The following is a 22,196-nucleotide window of genomic DNA, read 5'->3' as shown; positions in this document are numbered from 1 at the left end:
CACTGCCCAGAAGTGAAGGCAGAGCGCAGCAACCATGGAGGTCTTCTTCACGAGCTCTGAAAATACTGCTCTGTGTCATCTGCAGGTGGCCAAAGTCCTTTCATAACTTGGTACCACCTTATTGACCTGTTTTATAGTTTTACACATTAACCATGATTATATTTTACATTTTCAAAGTGAAGCACACCTATATAAAGTTTACAAAGCAATTATAACACAAAATACAAGTTTTAGGTTCTAAGTGAGGTGTATATATTTTAAATCCAGCTCATTCACACAATTTGTCTCATTAAAGGAAAACCTACTCCTTTTTCTTATTTTACAGAAACTTGAAATACTCATTCCTTTTAATGGCATATTGATGAATTTCTACAGTTCTTAATAGTTGGCAGAATTCTCAAATTGGAAAGGGTTCTTTCCCCATTGTCTGCATTTCCCTTTTATCCTATCCATCTCTTCTACTCCCCCCATTCCATATGACTGCCAGACGGAGAGTAAGGAGGCACAGGAGGTGAGGAGAAGGGGAGAGAGAGCACGAGGAATGTCATGTTCATGAGTTTACTAAATGTTGTTTTATTTGAGATATGTACTAAACTATGTGGGAGGTACTGGTGATAAGAGAATACCAGAGTCCTAGCCTTAAAACTCAGGCTGATTGGAAAGACAGACCAAACATGGAAAAGTAACCAAAAAAGTGAAAAGTATAAGAATGGAAGCCAAACACAGCAGAGAGGGAAGGGAGGAGGGAACACTTCACAGCCAAGCCCCCTGGGGTTTACCATGCCCCATTCACCAGCCCTGACCCACCCCATCCCACCTGGCTATCAGTGCATCACACCAGGAGCAGGCAGACCTGATATCTCATGGGCTGTACACAGATATGATAGTGTGATTAATGTGTCTTGGGCACAATTAACACATACCTCACAGTAGAACACATTTGTCTCTCTTAATTACACATTAAAGTGCATGAAAATCCCCAACCTCAGTGATCTCTCCTTCCAATTCCCATCCTTCCAGAGGTAACCAGCCACTGTTAACCACCTGGTAGGCTTATTCCAGAAACTTAAATATACCTCAAGCTCCCTAGCCCATTGTCTGGACTCTGACTTCCTGCTCCAGTAGGATTCTGTCCCCTTCTCTGTCTTGTGGATGCCCTGCCTTTAGTCTAATCTTGTTCACACTCATTGCAGTAACTTGGGTAAGTACATTGGTTGGCATCTGGTGGAACTCAGATGGCATTCTATACAGCAGCACAGAGAGGTTGATCTGATGGCTAGCAGTCAGCATCTCCTTGTGCCGGGCACCGTCATTGAGTACGCCATGTTTTCATTTATTTAATACCTCAACAGCCTAGTGAGGTAGATGAGTATGTCACAGAAAACTGAGGCACAGCAAGGTTATATAACTCATTCAAGACCAGTTAGTAATGGCAGAGCCAGAATTTAACCCATTTGACTCTGGCTTCAGTCTGTGTTCCTAGCCCTCAGATACCATGGTGTCTAACAGGTTAGAATGAAGACTCACAAGATCAAAGGTGATAGGCAGATTCATCCTTAATCTGGTGGGCACCATCTAATCAGCTGCCAGCACGGTTAGAATAAAGAACTGGCAGAAAAATGTGAATAGACTGACCTAGGCTCCCAGCCTACATCTTCCTCCCTTGTTTGATGCTTCCTGCCCTCTAACATTGGACTCCAAATTCTTCAGTCTTGGAACTCAGACTAGCTCTCCTTGCTCCCCAGCTTGAAGATGGCCTATTGTGGGACCTTGTGATAGTGTGAGTTAATACTTAATAAACTCCCGTGTGTGTGTGTGTGTGTGTGTGTGTGTGTACACATACTATATAGAGTAGTATATAGTGTGTGTGTATATATAGTATATATGTACACACACACACACACACACACAGTTAGTTCTGTCCCCTCTAGAGAACCCTAATATGGGTCCCAAAGGGTAAGAGACAAAAATTTGGGCTGGGCGCAGTGGCTCATACCTGTAATTTCAGCACTTTGGAAGGCCAAGGCAGAAGGACTGCTTGGGCCCAGGAGTTCAAGACCAGCCTAGGCAATATAGTAAGGCCCCATCTCTATAAAAATTTAAAAATTAGCTGTGGGTGGTGATGCATGCCTGTGGTCCCAGCATCTCGGGAGGCTGAGGTGAGAGGATGGCTTGAGCCCAGGAGGTCAAGGCTATAGTAAGCCGTGACTGCACCACTGCACTCCTGCCCTCCTGCCTGGGAAACAGAGTAAGATCTTGTCACAGGAAAAAAAAAAAATTTGCAAAGATTAGAGGTTGAATGGGAAAATGGAAATTGGAGGTTGTGATAAGTGGGAGGTGAGAGGATAGTGCTGGGATTGATATATGATATATGAGACTCTTCCAGGGCACGCAGAAACAGCAGAAGGGTAGCTTCTAGAATAAGAGCATAGGAGGCTAGGGGTGGTGACTCACACATGTAACCCCAGCACTTTGGGAGGCCAAGGTGGGCGGATTGCTTGAGGCCAGCCTGGCCAACATGGTGAAACCCTATCTCTACTGAAACACACACACACACACACACACACACACATGCGCGCGCGCTACTCATGGTGTTGCATGCTACTTGGGAGCTACTTGTAGTACCAGCTACTTGGGAGGCTGATGCAGGAGAATCACGTGAACCTGGGAGGTGAAGGCTGCAGTGAGCTGAGATCACACCAGCCTGGGCGACAGAGTGGGGCTTGTCTCAAATAAATAAATAAGCATAAGAGAGGGTTAAATACTATTTCCTACTTTACTGCTAATTTTTTGTCCCAGGTTATATTTGCCTTAAAGAAAAATGTAGGGAATTTACACATACTACTTTTCCACTTGTTGAGGCTTCATTTTTTTTCTTTTCTCAACTCTGGCATAGGACTTCTGTATACTTCTGAATTTACAAAATTTCAGAACTAGCACTTTACAAAGTGTAAAGGCATTTTGGAGACAGATGCTGGGAAAAGCCTGGACAAGGCAAGGAGAGACTTGAGTCCAGGAGTGCATGAAGAGGAAGATGTGGATGGTGCTTCTGCAAGGCACAGGAAGGCAGCCCCCAGTATCAGAGATGGCGGGGAGAGCAGGACCTTTTCCTCTCCTTCCTTATCTGGGCTGACTACCTACGGTGCTGGGGCAGAAGATGGGGGCAGAATGTGGCTTCAGCATAGAGGGCTGGAGAGGGAGCAGCCTGGGTGGGCAAGGCTGGGAGGTGGGCAAAGCAGCGAGGGAGGCTGCTGCCCCGCCCCACGGGGCCACAGGGAGGTCCAGCAGAAGGGGTGCACTGGGTGTGACCTCTACTCATATGCCAGCTCTGAGCCTTTGGAAATGCACATTTGGTTCCCATATCCTAACAGCACTTGTCACATGTCACTTTTTACAGTCTATGTTATTCACTAGAAGTTGAGCTCAATTCTAGATGATGACCAGCGTTTCTTCCATGTGCCCGGCTCCCGGAAAGTGGACTCAGAGAGGTTAGCTGAGTGACAAAAAGCCTCCACAAGAAACTCTTTTCAATTCAAAGAGGGTTTTGCCTGGAAAGAAATTTTTAGAACACAAACCATTCCTAAGGACCATCTATTCCTTCTTAAGAATTAAAAGTATATAATTAAAAATACTTAGAGAAAACCCGTTTAGAATAGTCTTTAGAGTTAGAGAGATTAAAAATGTCTGTATTCGTGTGAACCTGAAGTGTCATTTTCCCCGAGCCTGGGCTGCATCTGTAGGGAGAGAAATGTTACCTGCCTCATTGGGTTATTGTGAGAAAGAAAGAAAAATATCCTTGCACATAGTAAGTACTCAAATGGAATGAAATATAGTAAGGGCTCCTGTTTCAAATCCTGTCTGTAACACAGCACTTGATCCTACTCGAAAATCATTGGTGTTTATCATCAGCATCCCACAGTGATGGTATCTCATGCCATCTCACTGTTGTGGAACCACAAATATCAGTTTAAAAGTCTAAGGAGAGCAGGTCCTGCACTGTTTCATTAACATGTGAGCTTCTGGAAGAGCAAACCACCCACAGATTTACAAGTAGTATATGGGTTTTCACAAAAGGAACAGATTTGTTCAGATTTAGGTGCCAATCAATTTCATGAAAGCAGACGGAAGAGATGCAAACTGCCTTTGGTGATACCTTTCTAGTGGTGGAAGCAGCTGTCAAGGTGTGTTTAGGTGTTCATGCTCTGGTGTCCCTGTTCTTTTGCAGGTATTAGGGGGAGGGAGGGTATGTATGGTCTTTGGTCTTTCGGGTCACCTGGTTTCTGGAACTCTGAGCTCAGTTCCTCCTTGGGAACAGACTTCCTGCCCACTCGTCTCCTTCCCAGGCTTCTCTTCTGCCCTGGAAGTGATGCCTATAGGGCTCCTTCCTTCTTCGTCCAGAGTTCCTCTCTCATTTCCTCTAAAGGCCAGATCTTTTTCCTGGTCCTTATCATCCCTGACCTGTCCCTTGGACCCTGGATCCAAAACCAAGCTCATCCTCCTCACAGAGCACTTACACTCCTACCTTCACCAGCCAGCCAGGCCACCATAGCCTCTGGCTGTCCCTGTCTTTCATGTCTCACACAGGCTGCTTGAGGCCTGGGACCTGGTTTTGCTCACTCCTACAGCACTGGTGCTAGAACAGTGCCTGCTGTGGTTAGGAAACATTTGTGGGATGCCTGGGTAGGGGACTGTGAATGGTCTGAAGTGTGCATCAGTAAGTGCCCACATCCATTTCTACATTTCAGCCTCATCTTGCCAACTACACTTTTGTATTCTTCCCTCACTCATCCCCAGCAATACTAACCAAATAGTACATGTTACTTTTCACATTAAAGTCTTCAGAAGTAGTAAGGAGCAGATGCTGAACCCAGTGTTTCACATTCTTAAATAATTTCCCATGATTCAGTAAGCAGAAAAAGGGAGCAGAAAGTCAGAATTGTAGATAGAATTCAGATTCTTTTTCTTTCAAGGACGCATTTTATACAATTTTCAACATTTATACTTTCAAACAATGGGCAAAAAATACACTGAGTGCTAAAAAAAATCAAAACAGAAGTAATACAATTTTAATTTCAATATTTTAAAATACAGAAATTGGAAAGAATACTAAATACAACTTTAAACAAGTCACTTGTCCTCCCCTATAATAATCAATGTAAGCTACTTAAAGACTTACAAATTTAAAGTAAAACAGAAACAAAATAAATACTGTACACTTTCCCTGCCTGCAGGCAAAAGATGGGAAATACTGTTATGAATCAGCAAAGAAATGCTCTTCAAGCTTCAGCACCCCACCTCCCAGCCACACCCCACGCCATTGTCACACAGTGGGCTTCCGGACTGAAAGGACACGTGTCACACACACTGACTGCCTATACAAACAGACGAGACGCTATTCCGCAGACACCCCAAATAAGAACAGTCCCCTTGGACCGTGGGCGTAAAAACCAGTAAGAAAAGTCAGGGTAGCAAAACATTACTACAAAACTAGTAAATACCAGAGCCAACAACTGTCCCCTCTCCAAATTTCACAGATTTAAAACCCCTAAAACCAATACTACCCCTCCCCATCACCCCCCCAAAAAAACTTGCTGAAGCACTGGCAAAGTTAGACATTTCACAGTAAATGTGAAAGTTCACATTACATAATCTCTTAAAATGAACCTTTTCACCCTCTTTCCACAGCATGAAACTGTTATGGCTTAATTTATATTAAAAGTAGAAAAGTCTTTTCTGAAGGAAATACAGTCTGCGAAGATGCATTTCCTGATCAGTGCTATTTCATACCTAACAACTGTATGACTTACTTTTGCAGTCAGAAGCTGTTTTTGGAAAAATTGAGGTTATAGCTTTTGATTCAGTCTAACCATAAACTGTAAGGCCCTTAGTTTGGTTTAGGTTTCTTTTGTAAGGTAAAATAACCTTGGGGTTCACTTAGCAAGTTACACCTCAGGTCCCTGACTATAATGTGAAAGTTATACGTAGCTTTGTAAAAATAAAAGGTTACTTATGAATCTGAGAGGGAAGAAATGATTCTAGGCAAGGAATTAACTCCTATTTTACATTTAATGCTGTTAAGTTTTACCAACCAAAATACACCAAAGAAATATGAGAGTATGTCTGGCTTATTTTATGCTTGTGAAGTATTATATATTCCAGCACTTATGATCATTGTTTTGGTGAAAAATCTTGGAGGAAAAAACAGCTGACATTTTGAGAAGGAAATGGCCAAAATAAAACTGATTGGAGACAGTTTTACCTTTATAATTAAGCTCCATTTAGGACTACTTTCTGAAATTAAAAAAAGTGAATTCAGAATGTCACAGGTCTTGCATAGGTAAACTACTTGGAGGTCAAGGGCTACGTGGTAGCCAGGGTTTATTAGTGAAATAGTGCAGAGCAGATAGAAGAATCACTGAATACAGTTTCAAAAAGGCTTAACAAAAAAATCTAATGTTATACTTGTTAAGTCAAAGTGTTAAGACACTAGAAGGGGCACCAGAGTGAAGGGGAGAATCTAAGGATATTGCAAAAAAGTATTATTTTCTCCTCTTAATTAAAATGAGGAAAAAAATACTATAGAAGGATAAAATCAGTCAATCACAACAAGCTAATTGCTTTGGAAATAGACATTGACTTCCTAATCATCTTAATTTTTAAAATTTATATTAAGGATATCAAATATTTGACTTTATAGCATGAAAAAAAGGGAAGGGCTTCTAGGAAGGCTACAGTATTAAAATTACATTATGTTCAACAGCAACAGAATAAGAAAATTCTTCCCCTTTCTTTCTACTTGGTTTCAAGAAAGCACATCAATATCATCCCACAGGACAAGCCAAGGCTGCACAGCATCACAAACCATGGGCTGTTTTTGGAAGCAAGGTATCAGAGGCCCCAGATCCATTGTGTATCCCCAGGCAAATCACTGCCCACTCTAGGTTTCCTGTGTCTCCTTTATTTACCAGTGACATTCTGTCTAGGCTAAAGATCTGATGCTCAACCTTCTCAAGACTGCTTTAGAGGAAGGTCTAGGACACCAAGAAAAGACTGGTGAGCTCTAGCTTTTCTTTATGTGGTGAGCAGTTAACTTAGTATTTAATGAGAAAAATGAATTTTTGATAATTACGCCTAGCAGTAGCATACTGGGTCACATGATTATTCTAATCAACTCTATAGTCTTGCTGCTGCAGAGACCATCTTTTGAAAAAGCCAGAAAGAATCTTGTCTGTCGAAGATGTCTGGTGGAGTCTCCTTTCCTACAGTGGTTTCTCTCTACCAAGCAAGCTGTTGGTACCCAACCCAGAGCTGTCTGTGCATTCTCACCATCCTAACTGCCTCATTCGCCCCACAAGTTCCCTGGGGAGTTGCTAAGTCATTTAATTCCATGACTTCCTTCACCTTTATCTAGTACCTAAAGAGTATGCTGAACCTTTGGGGATGGTACTTTCCTAATTCTTCCAGAAAAACCGAAAGCCATCTTTCAGTTAAATCATCTTAACATACTTGAAGATACACATTCTCACTCTCTTATCCATAAACCTCATTTCTTTTTTTTCCACTTCAAGCACGAAGTTTGATTTTAATCCAGCACCTTGTTGGAGATTCTTCGGATTTTTATAGTAGCATGCCCTGGGCATATATTTGATATAAAACAAACATCATGAATAACATTAGTTTTCATTAAAAATATATATATAAAGGTGCATTCATTAATTACCAGTTTTCACTTAATAAGTTCTCTGTATGTAGTGTTAATAAGATTATGTTTTTCTTAATTATAATAAACATTTTAATCCAAATTTACAAATGAGAAAACTCAGAAAGAATAAGTGACTTATTCAAGGTTATACAGCTGATACCTAAATGGCAGAACTTGGACAAAAACCCAGGTCTTCTGCTTCCTGGCACGCTACACCAAGTCCCTGTATGACCATATAAAATTACCAACTTGCTTTCTTAAATTGTGAAATTACTTTCACTTCTACAGTGGCATATCTCAGTTGAAACTAAAAAAGTTAGGATGTTTTTTAATGAACAGGTCCTCTTTTGCTCATGTTTGCTTAGAAGTGAAAATAATAGTTTTAATTTCCTGGAGAAGACCTTCAAGGGCAGAGACCACAATGCAACTTTATATTCCCCCACAGTACTAGGTAGTGCTGGGCGCACAGTAGATGTTTGATAATACCTGTTGATCCCATATGAATAAATACAGTAGACTATATTGAAAAGGCAGTAATTAGGATTATTTAAAAATAGAAAAGCATTCAAGCTAATTAGTGATAAAGATGGACTTGTTTTCTCTGAGTTTATGATTTCAGTCAGAATCTTCAATTCTGTATGCTTAAAAATCAACTGATACTTATGAAGTTCAATGTACTTCTAGCATAATGTACTACAAACTGCCAACTTTATATTGTTTACATCATTCATCAATATTAAAAAGCATATTATGTGACATTGTGAATTACAATCCAATGGATCCCAGCTGAAGAGTCACTTATTTGAAACAATATGGGAAAATTATCATCTATTACTATTACTAAAGTTGCATATGTTAACTCATAATTCTCAATTTTACATATTTGTATTTGCTTACAACTAGCTAAATGCTATCAGTGCTGTCTTCCTAAGTTGTTGTGTCTGTATGGTATGAATGAGGTTCTCTATTACTGTTAAGCCCAGGTACTGGCAGCAGTTACCACAAAGTTTAGCTATTTCCATGAGCTATAGGGATGCATCACAGCCAGTAATGTTATAAGAGGTTTAACTAGGAGTCACTGGATCAGTGGCCGAATTTTCACCAATGCAGAAAAAGATACATGGATTATATTAGTGGTTCTATTACCTTGCTGAAAGTTTTCTAACTTAGCCCCTTAATGAGCTAAAACTACTAACAGTGAATACACAGTACCTTCACTTTAGAATTCCAGATATGGGCTATTCCAAATTAGTTTTCCTCAGCCTAAAGACACAGTGGATACTGGCCACAATTTTAATTCATAAAAATAAAATAAATTTCATTTTAATTCCCAAAAATAAAGTTTCATTTTAATTTTTGTGGCTAAATAAAAAAACTGAAAATACTCAAGAGTTGCGAAAAACAAAGAAAAAAAAACGGATCATGATATTACAGGAAAAGGAAATTATAGCTCTTACACCTCCTATTTTTCAAAACCAAAATAAAAACGAGACTATTGTTAACACCAACTCAGGATCTACAGAAAACCAACACATCACAAGAATATACTGTATGGGAAGGTAAGGGAATCAGTCAAACCCAGACTTTTGACATCCTGAGATAAGATGATTCTACCCATCTTCCCACTGGTTTTGGCATAGTGTAGACAGGGTTTACACGGGTTGTTCACAGACACTGAGGATTTCCACAGAAGTCTTCTTCCTGATACCCAGATAAGATTCAGACTTTGGTCCAGTCACTCTGAACCAGCAAGGCTACTTCATAAACTATTTGATATTTATCCCATGAAATTTTGGAATGGGGACACTAAGAAATATTTCTCTTTGAAAATACACATTTGAATGCAACCATGAAAGATGATGGTATAGACTTTTTTCTTATTAGCAATTCAAGTGATAATACAGAAGGGTATGTCCTGCTATCTTGCTGAGTTAAAAAAGACAAATCCATAATATGGCCATGTTTCTCCACAAAAATAAATTTTATCTATTTGCCTATATTTTCTTTGTAGGAATTTGTAAAATGCTCTATTGTCAGACTTGGGAACATTTCCACCGCACCCCCAGAAATCAATTATTTTTATGCCATGAAAGGAAAAAAAGGGAAAATGGGTACTTCAAGCAAATGAAATCTGCATTTAGTAAAAATTATACATAAAGGAGATAAATGATTAAAGTTTAACCAGATACTTAACTTCAGTATGCACTTGTCAGGTTAGGATAGATGGAATAAACTGCCAAAAGCACCCATTTTACTCCAAATCCTTATCTTAAATAATTCTTTAGAAAATTAAGAAATGAAAAAGAATACACACAAAAAATCTATTCCAACATGCTTGCTTCTATACAAATTAATGTAATATTATTAATCCTATATATTACGGCTTATTATGCAGATTTGAATATCGTAAGTCAAAAACATTTAAACAAATCAGATATGGAGAATAAAAGCATCATAAGATATAACCTCTGCAGCAGGTGTCAGTCCTGTTGTCCGACACCAGCAGTATGAAGAAGGCCCACTGTAGTTACAAATGTATTTGGAAAAACTATAAACATGACAATTTAACCAAACTTATAATACTTTTCCCTAAAATAGGAAAAAGATATTAAAGCTGTTCTCTTTGGGACCCAGATATTATCAGCAGAAATGAAAATGCAAAAGCCTATTTTTTTTTAATATTGAGAAGAAAATCACAATGTCAAACAAAATGAGGGATCTTTTATGGAGTTCTTACACATTGGCTATGAAAGTGTTTCCCTGCAAAGAGAAGAGTCTCATTGGGTTATGACAAAATGATGGGAGTGCAGAAGGAAGTGGGATATAAGTTAATCAACCTGGATAACAGTATGCACCTTGGATGTTAGCAAAAGCGAAGCTAATAGCTTATAAAAAACACATGAAATATATAAAATAAAATGATTTTCATATACATCTTAATTTAAAATAATTAATGCATCAAATCCCTGTTTAAGACTTTAACCTGAATATCAAATTTAAGAGTCCAGACTAGTTACTGTTACCGTGGCTCTTCCCCACATGTAACACACACACTATCAAAAATAATTTAAAAACCGTCACATTCTTACATCTAAATTAGTGAGATATTTCTCCAGAAATCTTCCAAATAAATAGCTTTAAAAAAAGAATTTAAAAGCTGTTAACTTTAAAAAAAAAATCTGTTAAATAAATTATTCATAATTCTTTACCCTACCACTGAAAATACATCCAGACACTACCAACAACAAAATAAAATTCAAGCCCTGACAAGAGACCCTTTCCAGTTCGAGGTCTCTTTTTAAGGTTCTACCCTCCTCCTTCCTCTCCCCCACCAGGTCCAAAATGGTTATTGCTGAGTGGGTGTGGCACAGTGAAAATGCAGCATCAGGTTCATTCTGTTCTTCGGGCAGTGTTCTTACTATTCACGCAAACTGCTCCAGGCAGGGGGATGGCAGAAGCTCCAGTCTCCTGCACCCCTAGACTGGTCTCCAAAGGGAAGAATGGCTGCAACAGCGGCTCTGTCACACAAAGAAACGTGCATGGCCATTTCTGTTCAACTTAAGGATCTTCCCAAGACGTTGTTTGGCTGTTGCCATTCCTTTTTTTGGACGTTTACCTATAAAACACCAAAAGGAGTATAAATAACAATGAAAAGCACACTTAAGAGAGCACCTGGAAGACTACAGGGAGAGCTTTGTGGCAAGTAAACCCTTAGGTGTTCCGCATGAACAAAGTCGCACTTCTGGACTTTCGATGTTTAAAACCCTTCCACCTCATCAAACTATCCATAAAGGCCGCCCTCTCTCACAAGACTCACAAGGCCTTCCCACAGTCTGGTCTGCCTGGGCTCTTTCCGATCCCACATTAAACTCTGCTTTGGCAACAAAACCGACTACAATTTCACAAATACCCCATATCCTGTTTCTCCGCTTTGTGCTATGGCTCAGGCTCATTCCTCTGCCTTCAAAGCTGTCTATTCTGTCACTTCTCCCAGCTCAGCCTGGCTAACCCTTGTGCATCTGATTTTAGGATCTGTCTCCTGCTCCTCAAAGCTGACGTGGGTATCCTTTTTCTTTGTTCCCAAAGTAACCTGTGTATAACTGCCATGACTTTGCTGTCCATGATGCATGAGATGTTGAACAACTTCAGTGCAGAGACTACACCTCAACTGCCACAATGACCGTCATATACAGTCAGAAATGTCCTTCCTCTAGACACGTGTGAAAGTTACCTTTTGTTGCCTGGTTGCTGATAGGGGGTGGATTTGATGCCGGTCTCTTGGTGGGGTGAAGGGGCAATGAGAAGGAAGTTTCACCAACTGGCCTTTCTGGGCTTAGACTGCCGTTACTTATCTGGCACGCCCCCGAAGTCAGGTTTGAATTCTGCATATACTTTCCATTCTGAAGGCTTGAGCTGCTGCTGTCCACGTAATTCCTACTTTGTACCCTCTGACTCATTTCTGATGAGCCTTCCTTTTTGATGCATTTCTGGCTTCTACTTAGATCCTGAAGGAGGAGAAAGGAAATGAGGCTGAATTTTTAGGGTTTAAATGAGGTATTTAAGCTCTCTGCACACACTGGCAAAGTCAAGTGGGAAGAAACAAACTACTGAATTCTGATTTTCTTAACATCTGTTAGCCACAGATGACCACTCCTGCACAATGTCGTCTCAGTCCATTGACCTAACAGTTCTGAAGGACTTGGATCTTGAAGTTGCATCACAAGTTAAGGGGAAAGAGTGAGAAAGAACAATGGAAACAGGCACTGCACCCTACTTGCTACTCCACTCAATAAGCATGTGCCATGCAAGGACCCTTAGCTGGGGGAATGGGTCCTCTGCTTCCTTGGCATGTCAGAGTTCCCTCCGACCTCTCATATGTGATGTTCTTTTTCAGAACCTATCTTCTGTCAGGTTCATCTCCACTGTATTTGTTTTTTAGAAAATACTTAGATCCAAAGTCCCAAGCTTGATGTTTTCCTTTTACTACAAGTATTGTTTCAATCTCTTAAGACTACTGAGTCAACGTTAAAGGAGAAAAAAACGCTACTGACTGGTGAGTCTTGAAATTAACTGAGAGGGTCATAACAGCATTAGAAAGAGAAAGAAATAGACTAGATGTGAACAGAGTCCACCATAGTGTGAATGTTTCATGAAACCAGTTTTTTCAAAACATTCAAAAACAATTATAAAAAGAACAACCTGATTTAAATAATAGCTTACATTACATAATGAATCCTATAGTGCTAATAAGTGATAAACTTTATGACCAGCTACAGTGAGGCACTATAAAATCATATACTCAAAAGTGAATTATAACAAGATTTCTTATGACCTTTGACTCTGGAATATATCCTTCTAGTCAAAGAATGTATACTCACAAAGACTCTCTTTAAAAAAATAACTTGCCTCTCTTTATTATAAAAGTAATTGCTAAGCCAAATGAAGAAAATAATAATAAAAACCACCCATAATTCCACTACTCAGAGATTAATGATGTTCCATATTTAGGGATAGAGTCTATTCTGTCTATATACACAGGTATCTCCTCCTCCAGAGATTTTAGTTCATTCCTCCAGTCGACCCAGAGCTATGGAAGATGGCAAAACCTAAGAGGCCCTTTTCACTTCTGCTGAGGTCTTTCGGTGCTATGTGAAAGCTTTATTCAGAAGAGATTTTCCCTTCACTTCTTAAACAGTCTACTCATGTTCTCCTCTGCCTCCCCTTCCCTCCCTCCTTCCCTTCTCCCCCACAAATGTTTCTTCACACGAAGGAGAACTAGAGGCAATATTCCTGCCTTTGCTGATTTACTTTCTTTCTTACGTGTGCTTCAGTTAGAGAGGTTTGGGGCCCCACTGTCACATGAAAACTTTTTATTCTTCCTCTGGCTGCCATTTTCCAAGGTTTGCAACAAACGGTTGTATTACTTTACTCGTTCAGTGCTACTGGTAACGATTTACTTTTTTCAAAACTGCTATTTTGGGTTCATTTTGTTTGGCATAAGCATTAGTATTCTGGGATCCTAAAACATCCAGGTTTTTCTTTTATAACAAAGGTTCTTAATCTGGAGCCAGTGGATGGTCTGGGGCAAGAGGAGGTGGTAGTAGCACAAATAGTGAGTAATGGAAGCAAAAGTCGTGTTTATCATCAATGTTTTTTCTAGAAAGATAATCTGTAACTTTCATGAAATGCTCAAAGAAATTTGGTATCCAAAACCGTTCAAGAAACAGTATCAGAGATTAAAAAGAGAACTTCGTGATATTCTTTTCCTTTAATATTTCATTCTAACCGGATATAACCTACAGGGATTGGCAGACAGTGGTTTTTTAACTACTTCCTTGAATAAATTATTCTTTTCCAGATCGCATTCTATCCATGAGCCTTATGTTAGTCATCGTTTCAGCATCTCTCAAAATGGACAGTTGTTCAAATGTGGATTTAATTATAATTTTTTGGCTGCCTAGATCTAGAACTTGATAACCAGTTGATACAATTTTAAAAAAGAAAGAATAACACAGTTAATGACCATTTTAAATCTCCTTTTAAGGTTTCAAACTTTGAACATACCTGAGGATTAAATCTCGAAGTATCAAACTGTTTAATCCAGGAGGAAGTCCTCAAGTCTTGTTCTTCAGTCTTGACATGGTATCCTAAAGAGAAGTTTTAGTTTAAGTAACTTTGTACAAACTTGATCTGAAATGACAAAATTAGCCTAATGCTTAAAAATGAAAGTAAATTTATGTTGACATTTTATTTAAAAACATATTAACTCTTCTGATGCTCATTTGTGTACTTTTACCTTCACTATATGCCTTTCCCTCTCAAAAACAAAAAGTCACCAGCTCATAACCTATTATGCTAATTCTTTCAATTCTCTCAAAGATTGTCTTCATTCATTCATTCATTTGCTAGTCAAGTGAAGCCGTGAGATGGAGAAGGAACAAAGAAATATGTAACTGTTCGTGATCAATTAGTTATAAACACCACACCACATTCAGACCAGCCTGAATGACTGTCTTTATATAATGAGTTTTGAGCTAGATGCTGGAAAATCTAGAATCAAATTCTATGGCCACCTATTGTATATGTAAAACCAATGCAATAATTCTCTCTAAAAATGGTGTATTTTTCCACATAAAATAAAAGCAGGTAATAAGCAAAGAATTTGAGATCAGATGGTCCTGGCTTCAAATTCCAATACCACTGACTAATATCTATGTGAAGTGTGGGCAAGTTAAATTAATTTCACTAAGTCTTATTTCCTTTACCTGTAAAATCGGAGTAAATTTTACCTACAATTATTATTTTAAGAATTAAGTGAAATAACCAGGCATGGTAGCTTACACCTGTAATCCCAGCATTCTGGGAAGCAGAGGCAGGAGGATCACTCGAGCTCAAGAGTTGGAGACCAGCCTGGGAAACACAGTTGAGACCTCATCTCTACAAAAAGTCAAAAAATTAGCCAGGTTTGGTGGCATGCAACTGTAGTCCCAGCTACTTGGAAGGCTGAGACAGGAAGACTGCTTGAGCCCTGGAGGTTGAGCCTACAGTGAGCTGTGTTTGTGCTACCGCATTCCAGCCTGGGCAGCAATGTGAAACCATCTCAAGAAAAAATTATTTAAGTGAAATGGATGTCAAGCTCCTGGTACACAGTAGATAATTATGTAGGATCAAACACAATTATTATATAGGCATTCAGTTTTAACACAGTACTGTCTTTTCCCCAGTCCTCCTGAGGCTTCTTGGGATGCAAACATTTTCTCTAAAGGCACAAAGAAGAAAACACTATGTGGCATGCCTAACATTGCCACAAGTCGATTCTCTCTTCCTAATACTTTTTCAAGTAGAGAAGGAATAGCCTCAATCAGAAAGAAACAGTTCAGAACTTGTTTTTCTTCTCATAAAAGGAAAAAGGGTTGATTGTTCAAGGTTAGCTGACCATTTAAAGCACCAAAACACTCCTTCCACTGTGATCAACCTGTCTGTAAAAGGGAGGGAAATAATACTAACTGGCTTGCAACAGCAATGGTAGAATGATGCCAGTGAACACATTTGTCAATCCCAGGTAATTCATTTTGAGTTCTTCTGCTTCCATCTTACATGGTATGTCAGAATTGTGGGTTTTTTGATCAACCTTCTTAGCACATTTCCAACTAAAGATGTGTAATGAACATGCCTTACTCATAATCTTTAACCTAAATAAGGATTATTGAGCCATTAAGTTGGGCAACATATGTTACTTTTTAGAAACTGACAATTTATGTTTCTTACCACATTCCACTGGTTTATCATAGCGATACAACTGCCTAACCTCAAGGTTACTGCTATGGCAGCTGCTGGGATCCTGGAGAGAGCTTCTTTCACCACTGCAGTCTGTGCTTTGTATTTGCCTTTGTAAACAAGTGGAATAGTGCAGCCCTGCCATAGATAGCATGCCCTGAATAGCTTCTTCCTCTGTGCTCGTCGAGGTAGGACATTCCCTAAGGAGATGATCCAAAACACAAGAATCTAGTTTTTCTGATGACAATTTTAGTAAAATTTAAAACTAAAAAAAATTTCATAGTATTTATCTTACAGTATAAGACTACTACCATCAACAAGCCTACCTTTTAACTGGAATTTCACTTCTAGATGGCTTCTGGCTCTTTTGAAGGAAGTTTCTCATCACATTAGATTCCTCCTTAAAGTTGGATGTTATTTCTTGTTTCCTTTCATCACCTGAACTTTCAGACTCTTCAGTGGTAAAATTATTTTTCTGAGATAGTAATTACATGGAAACAAAGCTACATAAGAAATTGACCACGTCTGTACAAATTAATCCAAAAAGATTTTATACATCTAGGGAAAGTCAGAAACTTACTCATCATGGAATTATTTCTGTATTTCACATGAGAAAAAATCAAAATATTAACTACATGAACATACTACCTTGATTAAAAAAAATCCACAGTACAAGCTTTCTTTAAGGTAAAATAAAATCTATGAGAAATACGAAACAAGAATAGTAAAAGCAGAAGAGTCTTTCCCTCTACCCTTTCCAAAATCAGACAAAAGCTGCATTTCTCAAACGTGAGTGGTCACATGATGGTGTGTGTACAGTGACCACTGCAGGAAGACCCTGTGCTATGGTAAGTCAGGAGACAAGCTTTGGGAAAAGCTCTCATTTGCCTTCCTTCCAGGAGAAGTTAAGTGGGTGCTCATCTTTCGATCAAATAACGTACAAGCCACGGGGTCTCAGGCGTACCAGTGCAGTGCACTCAGGTCCAGAGTCTTCTGACTCAGAAATGTCAGAATATCCTGATGGTCTACTCCTGAGTTCTGATTTCACACGTGTAAAAAACCCTGAAAAAGAATGAAAGGTTGAGAGAAAAAGAGAAGGTCGTTCAACTATGATGAACAAGGTGACAAGGTGATATTTAAAGTCCATCCAGCTTTGTGATGTCTCTCAATCTCTCTTGTTCTATCCTTCTTTTTCACTTTTATTTTCTTCATTTCTTTCTCCTCTCAAGGTCTTTCTCCCTAATTGGCCAAGATACAGACTGAAGTATATTCTCAAATATAAGTGTGGTATTTACTAAACATAATTATATATTCCTTATACTGATAGCTAAAAAATGCTGAAACTAAACAGCTACTAGATGCTTTTCACGTTTCTCCTTTTGCATTAGTTACATCATTAGAAAACAAAAAGACAACTTTCCCAAATGTAAAAAGCATTCATGTAGAGTGAATTCAACAAGCTTATAAACTGGGCTTTCTCTTTCATGAGGCACTATCATACAGCAGTGGTTTGATGGATTCCTGTTGACTAGCACCTTTTTCCTGGCATGTGTGCATAGGCAGAGTCACCAACTACAGCAGTGCCAGTTTTACCCAGATTAGCAGGAACTGGGGTGTTCAACATAGATTAAATAATGTTAGTTAATCTGAAACATTTACTTGTCAAGTATCAAAATATTTATTTGAACTACTTTTTAAAATAAAAAGGAATACAGAGATCCTGAAATATGTTGAGAAATTAAGGCTTAATTCAAAGAAAAAAGATCTTAAGGAGAAGGAGGTGTTAACCATTTTGCCATACTGACGATAACCAATTAATAACGCAGTAGAGGCCTTCTTGTCAACAGGTAATCAATTAAAACCACAATACGTAGATTACTAACAGCTTCGGATTAGCCAATCATATACATTTCCTAATTCTGAAAACCATCTACATGGTAGCTGGAATTATATATAAATTAAACTGGAAACTTTTATTTTGGAGAGTAGAGGCCTATAACATGCATGAGCTTTCATGTGACTCTGTAAAAGCTGACTAGAGCAGCACATCTCTAACCCACATGCATCCCCTCACTAAGAACACCACCCCTGGCCACTACACCTCATGTTCAGCACTTCTCTGATGGGTGAACTACTCAGACATACTTCATATTTTTCAAGACAGTTTTAGAGACACAAAAGTTTTCTGCTATTATAAACTTAAGAACTTCAAAATTAGCAAGTTATTTTACATATTATCACATTAGTAATGAAACTATCTTTAAAATAACCATTAAAACAAACATACTGTTTAGTGGTTTCTGAGATTCTTCATTTTCCACCCCCTCTATGCCTGAATTCTCTTCTATCTTCATTTTTGCCTTTTTTGTCCTTCTTTTATCCTCTTCATTTTCACTATCTGCTGTGTAAAGACTCTGATCCGTAAAGGGCTGTCTTTCATCTCTGTATCATGAAGGAAAAATAATCAAGTTAGAATATAGGGCAAGACTCTATAGCCAAACCATATTTATTCCCCTCTCCCTTAATTTGCAAAAAGCGGTGAATTAAGACACTGTCCCCATATTTCAATCAACTGTGTAACAGTATGCAGTAGGGATCTAAGGTTGGTTTTATGTTTGTTTTTGTTTTTTGAGATAGGGTCTTGCTCTGTTGCCCTGGTTGGAGTGTGGTAGCACAATCATAGTTCACTGTAACTTTGAACTCCTGGGCTCAAGTGATCCTCTCACCTCAACTCTCACGTAACCAGGACTACAGGCATGTCCACCACACCCAGCTAATTTATTGTTATTTTTTTGTAGAGATGGAGTCTTGCTAAGTTGTCCAGGCTAGTTTTGAACTCCTGGCCTCAAGAGATCCTCCCACAGTGGCCTCCCAAATCAACCTGGGATTACAGATGTGAGCTACTGAGCTCACTACAGGTTAAACAGGGGTTTAGGCCATAGATTGGCATCAGTCTGTGGCTTGTTAGGAACTGGGCTGCACAGCAGGATGTGAGTGGTGGGTGAGTAAATATTACCACCTGATCTCCACCTCCTGTCAGATCAGTGGCAGCATTAGATTGTCAGAGAAACGTGAACCATATTGTGAACTACACATGTCCAAGAGTTAAACACTCCTTACGAGAATCTAATGCCTGATGATCTGAGATGGAAGAGTTTAATCCCAAAACCATTCCCCTGGCTGTGAAAAAATTGTCTTCCACAAAACCAGTCCTTTGTGCCAAAAAGGTAGAGGACCCCTGGGTTAAATGAACAAAGGGAACCCAATGAAAATTAATCTATTTGATACTCTAGTTTACTTTACATACTTAATTATTCTTCCATTTGTCAGCAGTAATCGTAGATCATTATCTTTCGCTCTCCATTCTGGTACTGTGGAAGATGGCTGGAGATGTTTGTTGAATTTTCCATTCAGTTTAGAGCTCAAGATGTCCTGAAGGTATAAAAGCAGAACTTACTTCCCATCCACCCTCAGGTAGCCCTGCTTGACTGAAGGAGTACAATATACCACCACCGCAGCCGCCAATGGCCCTGCTCTCAAAGACACAGACAGCCACCTGGGCTTGGGGATATGCAGCAGTATGGCACTCCAGAGTTCCCACAGCCAAAGCAAGAGTATAGCTCATCTTTCTGGAGGGCCACTAACTATGAAATATATTCTAGAAAGTAAAACATAAAATATGCACAAAGCAAATTCAAAGAAACTTCGTTCTTGCAGAAAGCTGAAAAACGAGCAGCACTGCCTCAAGGTATTTTCTCTCTCCTTCCCCTTGTTTTTTCCTGCTAAAGTGCTAGCTACTGCGCCTTTCCAGTCACCCATCCTCCACCTACAGTCAGCAACTTATTGGTCACCACACTGCTATCACTAGGAACAAAGGCCACCATGCAACATAGAGGTAGTAGCTGGGTTTTAATGCATAAAAAAGATTTCCTTTTCACAGTGATTTTTCCCCTTAATAATAAATAGAACCTTTCATAAAAAACTTAATCTTCTCTGATTACAGTTTAGAACAACATAATCTTAATTACATACAATTTAAAATATTTAAGATACACACTGTGTGTGTGTGTGTGTGTATAATTTTTTTTTAAAGCCAGGATCTAGCTACGTTGGCCTTAAACTCCTGGGCTCAAGTGATCCTCCTGCTTTAGCCTCCCTAGTAGCTGAGACTATAGGCTGACACCACAGCACCTGGTTCTTCGATCTTATTCATTTAAAATTGTTGCTTATCCACTACTTGGGATATAAAATTATGGATGATGCAGAGCTCAACACAAAGTCATTGCCATGTTCTTCAAAGGCGCTACACAGATCTCATTACTGCCTCCCATTCTCCCCTTTGTCCAGCAGGTCAGCACTTCACAAAGTTCAGTGAGTTTCTTCTGACAGTCTCCCAGTCTAACAGTCCTCCAGGCTGACTGTGGGATCAAGTAGAGGCTTTCTGCATTTGCTGTTCCCTCTGCCTGTAATGCTGTTCCTCCAATCACCTTGTAACCATTTGACTTCCTCCTATTTGTTATTCAGCTGTCAGTTCAAACCTGAGAGGCTCTCTGACCACCTGAGCTAAAGCAGCCAGCTCTGCCTCATCCCCCTTTATTCTGTTGTTCTATTGTTTTGCTTTTTTAAAATAACACTTATAATCTGAAATTATTTTAATATGTGTCTCTGTCTCCCTATCCTTCTTGAACAAGGATGGAAGCTTCATGAGGGGCAGAGTCAAGTTTTGCTCACAATCTTCTCCAGAGCCTAGCAGAGGAAGTGGTACTTGCTGAAGACAGTAAACATATCAGCAATCGAATGAGGTCTGTTCATTCAAATTCTACACTAAAAGCTAGAAAAATTAAGCACCCCTTCCTGTCACAGGCAAAACTACTGGTTGATGCCTACAATGCTGCAGCAAAGATTAAGTACCAACAATAGTTAGATTATTCTCTTCTTCTTATCCCTTTAAAGAACTTTAAAGAACCAAGTTTATTTTTGTTGTCATGAAACATAATACTTGCCTCTTCCCATGGACACATCTCTAATCTTTTGAGGACTTCCCTTGTGTGGAGCTCTAGGATGTCTAGGTTAGAAGGAGTTCGGACATTATGGTCTCGAAGTTTCCTCATCTTTCTTCGGGAATGGTATGGGGAAGTTGCTTCATTTGAGGATCGTGAAACTGGACACACAGGAGGAATTCCCTGAGATTTAACTGGTTTGCCATTTTCCTCCTTTAAGAATTAAAATCAGAGTATTTTTATGAGGAGGCTATTACATACATACCTGACTAAATAATCATCCATAAAAATATTTTAGAAAACAAAAACCATTCAGTTTAACCATATAAACAACAAAAAAAGACAGGACATCCTAAGCTTCAAACAGTTTTGGTGAGACCTTTATTCCCTTCTCTCCTCAACATAATATACTATGAACATTATTTTATTTTATTTATTTATTTTTCAGATAGCGTCTCGCTCTTGTCGCCCAGGCTGGAGTGTGGAGTGTAGTGGTGCAATCTCGCCTCACTGCAATCCCCACCTCCTGGGCTCAAGCAGTCCTCCCACTTTAGCCTCCCAAGTAGCTGGGACTACAGGCGCATGCTACTGCACCCAGCTTATTTTTTTATTTGTTTTAGAGATAGGGATTTGCTAAGTTGCCCAGGCTGGTGTAGAACTCCTGACCTCATGTGACCCACCTGCCTCGGCCTCTCAAAGTGCTGGGATTACAGGTGTTAGCCACTGCTCCTCACCTGGATTTTCAATCTTATTAAAGGCTGTGTTGCATTCCACTGTATAGATATAGCTTAATTTTCTGACCTAATACTTACTGGTAGCCATTTAGGCTGCTGTTCTTTCCAACAAACATTCTTTTCACATACATGTTTATATAAATCAATAATTACTTTTTAAACCAAAATTATACATCTATGTAGTTTTAAAACTTAAATATTCTATAAGCATATCATGAAAAGTTATGCTTTTCCTCTTCCCCATCTCTGACTCCCATTCTCCAGAGGCAACCCCTTGCTACGTTTTTCTTACTGTGGTAACATAAACATAAAATCTGCCATTTTAACCATTTTTAAGTGTATAGTTCAGTGGCATTAAGTAGAGTCACATTCTTGTGCAGCCATCACTGCCATCCATCTCCAGAACCTTTTCATCTGCACAAACTGAAACTGTACCCAGTACACAATAATTACTCATTCTCCCCTCCCACCAAACCCCTAGCA

General features: G+C 39.2%; 1 protein-coding gene and 1 long non-coding RNA gene across 4 annotated transcripts in view; one reads left to right on the top strand and one right to left on the bottom strand.

Moving 5' to 3' along the window:
• Nucleotides 1-22,196, top strand: part of LOC141580032 (uncharacterized) — a 152,841-nt gene that overhangs the window by 34,900 nt on the left and 95,745 nt on the right. The gene's annotated exons all lie outside the window — the stretch shown is intronic.
• Nucleotides 5,045-22,196, bottom strand: part of KDM7A (lysine demethylase 7A) — a 91,677-nt gene continuing 74,525 nt past the window's right edge. Inside the window, exons 12-20 of the mRNA XM_039472911.2 lie at nucleotides 20,983-21,192; nucleotides 19,287-19,411; nucleotides 18,267-18,421; nucleotides 16,944-17,041; nucleotides 16,306-16,454; nucleotides 15,971-16,179; nucleotides 14,267-14,349; nucleotides 11,934-12,207; nucleotides 5,045-11,318 (exon numbers count right to left, since the gene is read on the bottom strand). Of these exons, the coding sequence (XP_039328845.1) occupies nucleotides 11,224-11,318; nucleotides 11,934-12,207; nucleotides 14,267-14,349; nucleotides 15,971-16,179; nucleotides 16,306-16,454; nucleotides 16,944-17,041; nucleotides 18,267-18,421; nucleotides 19,287-19,411; nucleotides 20,983-21,192 (1,398 nt within the window). The 3' untranslated portion in view covers nucleotides 5,045-11,223. The remainder of the gene's footprint in view (nucleotides 11,319-11,933; nucleotides 12,208-14,266; nucleotides 14,350-15,970; nucleotides 16,180-16,305; nucleotides 16,455-16,943; nucleotides 17,042-18,266; nucleotides 18,422-19,286; nucleotides 19,412-20,982; nucleotides 21,193-22,196) is intronic.

Source organism: Saimiri boliviensis, chromosome 10, assembly GCF_048565385.1.
Source record: "Saimiri boliviensis isolate mSaiBol1 chromosome 10, mSaiBol1.pri, whole genome shotgun sequence".
NCBI classification, from domain to species: Eukaryota; Metazoa; Chordata; class Mammalia; order Primates; family Cebidae; genus Saimiri; species Saimiri boliviensis.
Note: the sequence above shows the minus strand (reverse complement) of the source record. Positions and strands in the feature narration are given on the sequence as shown.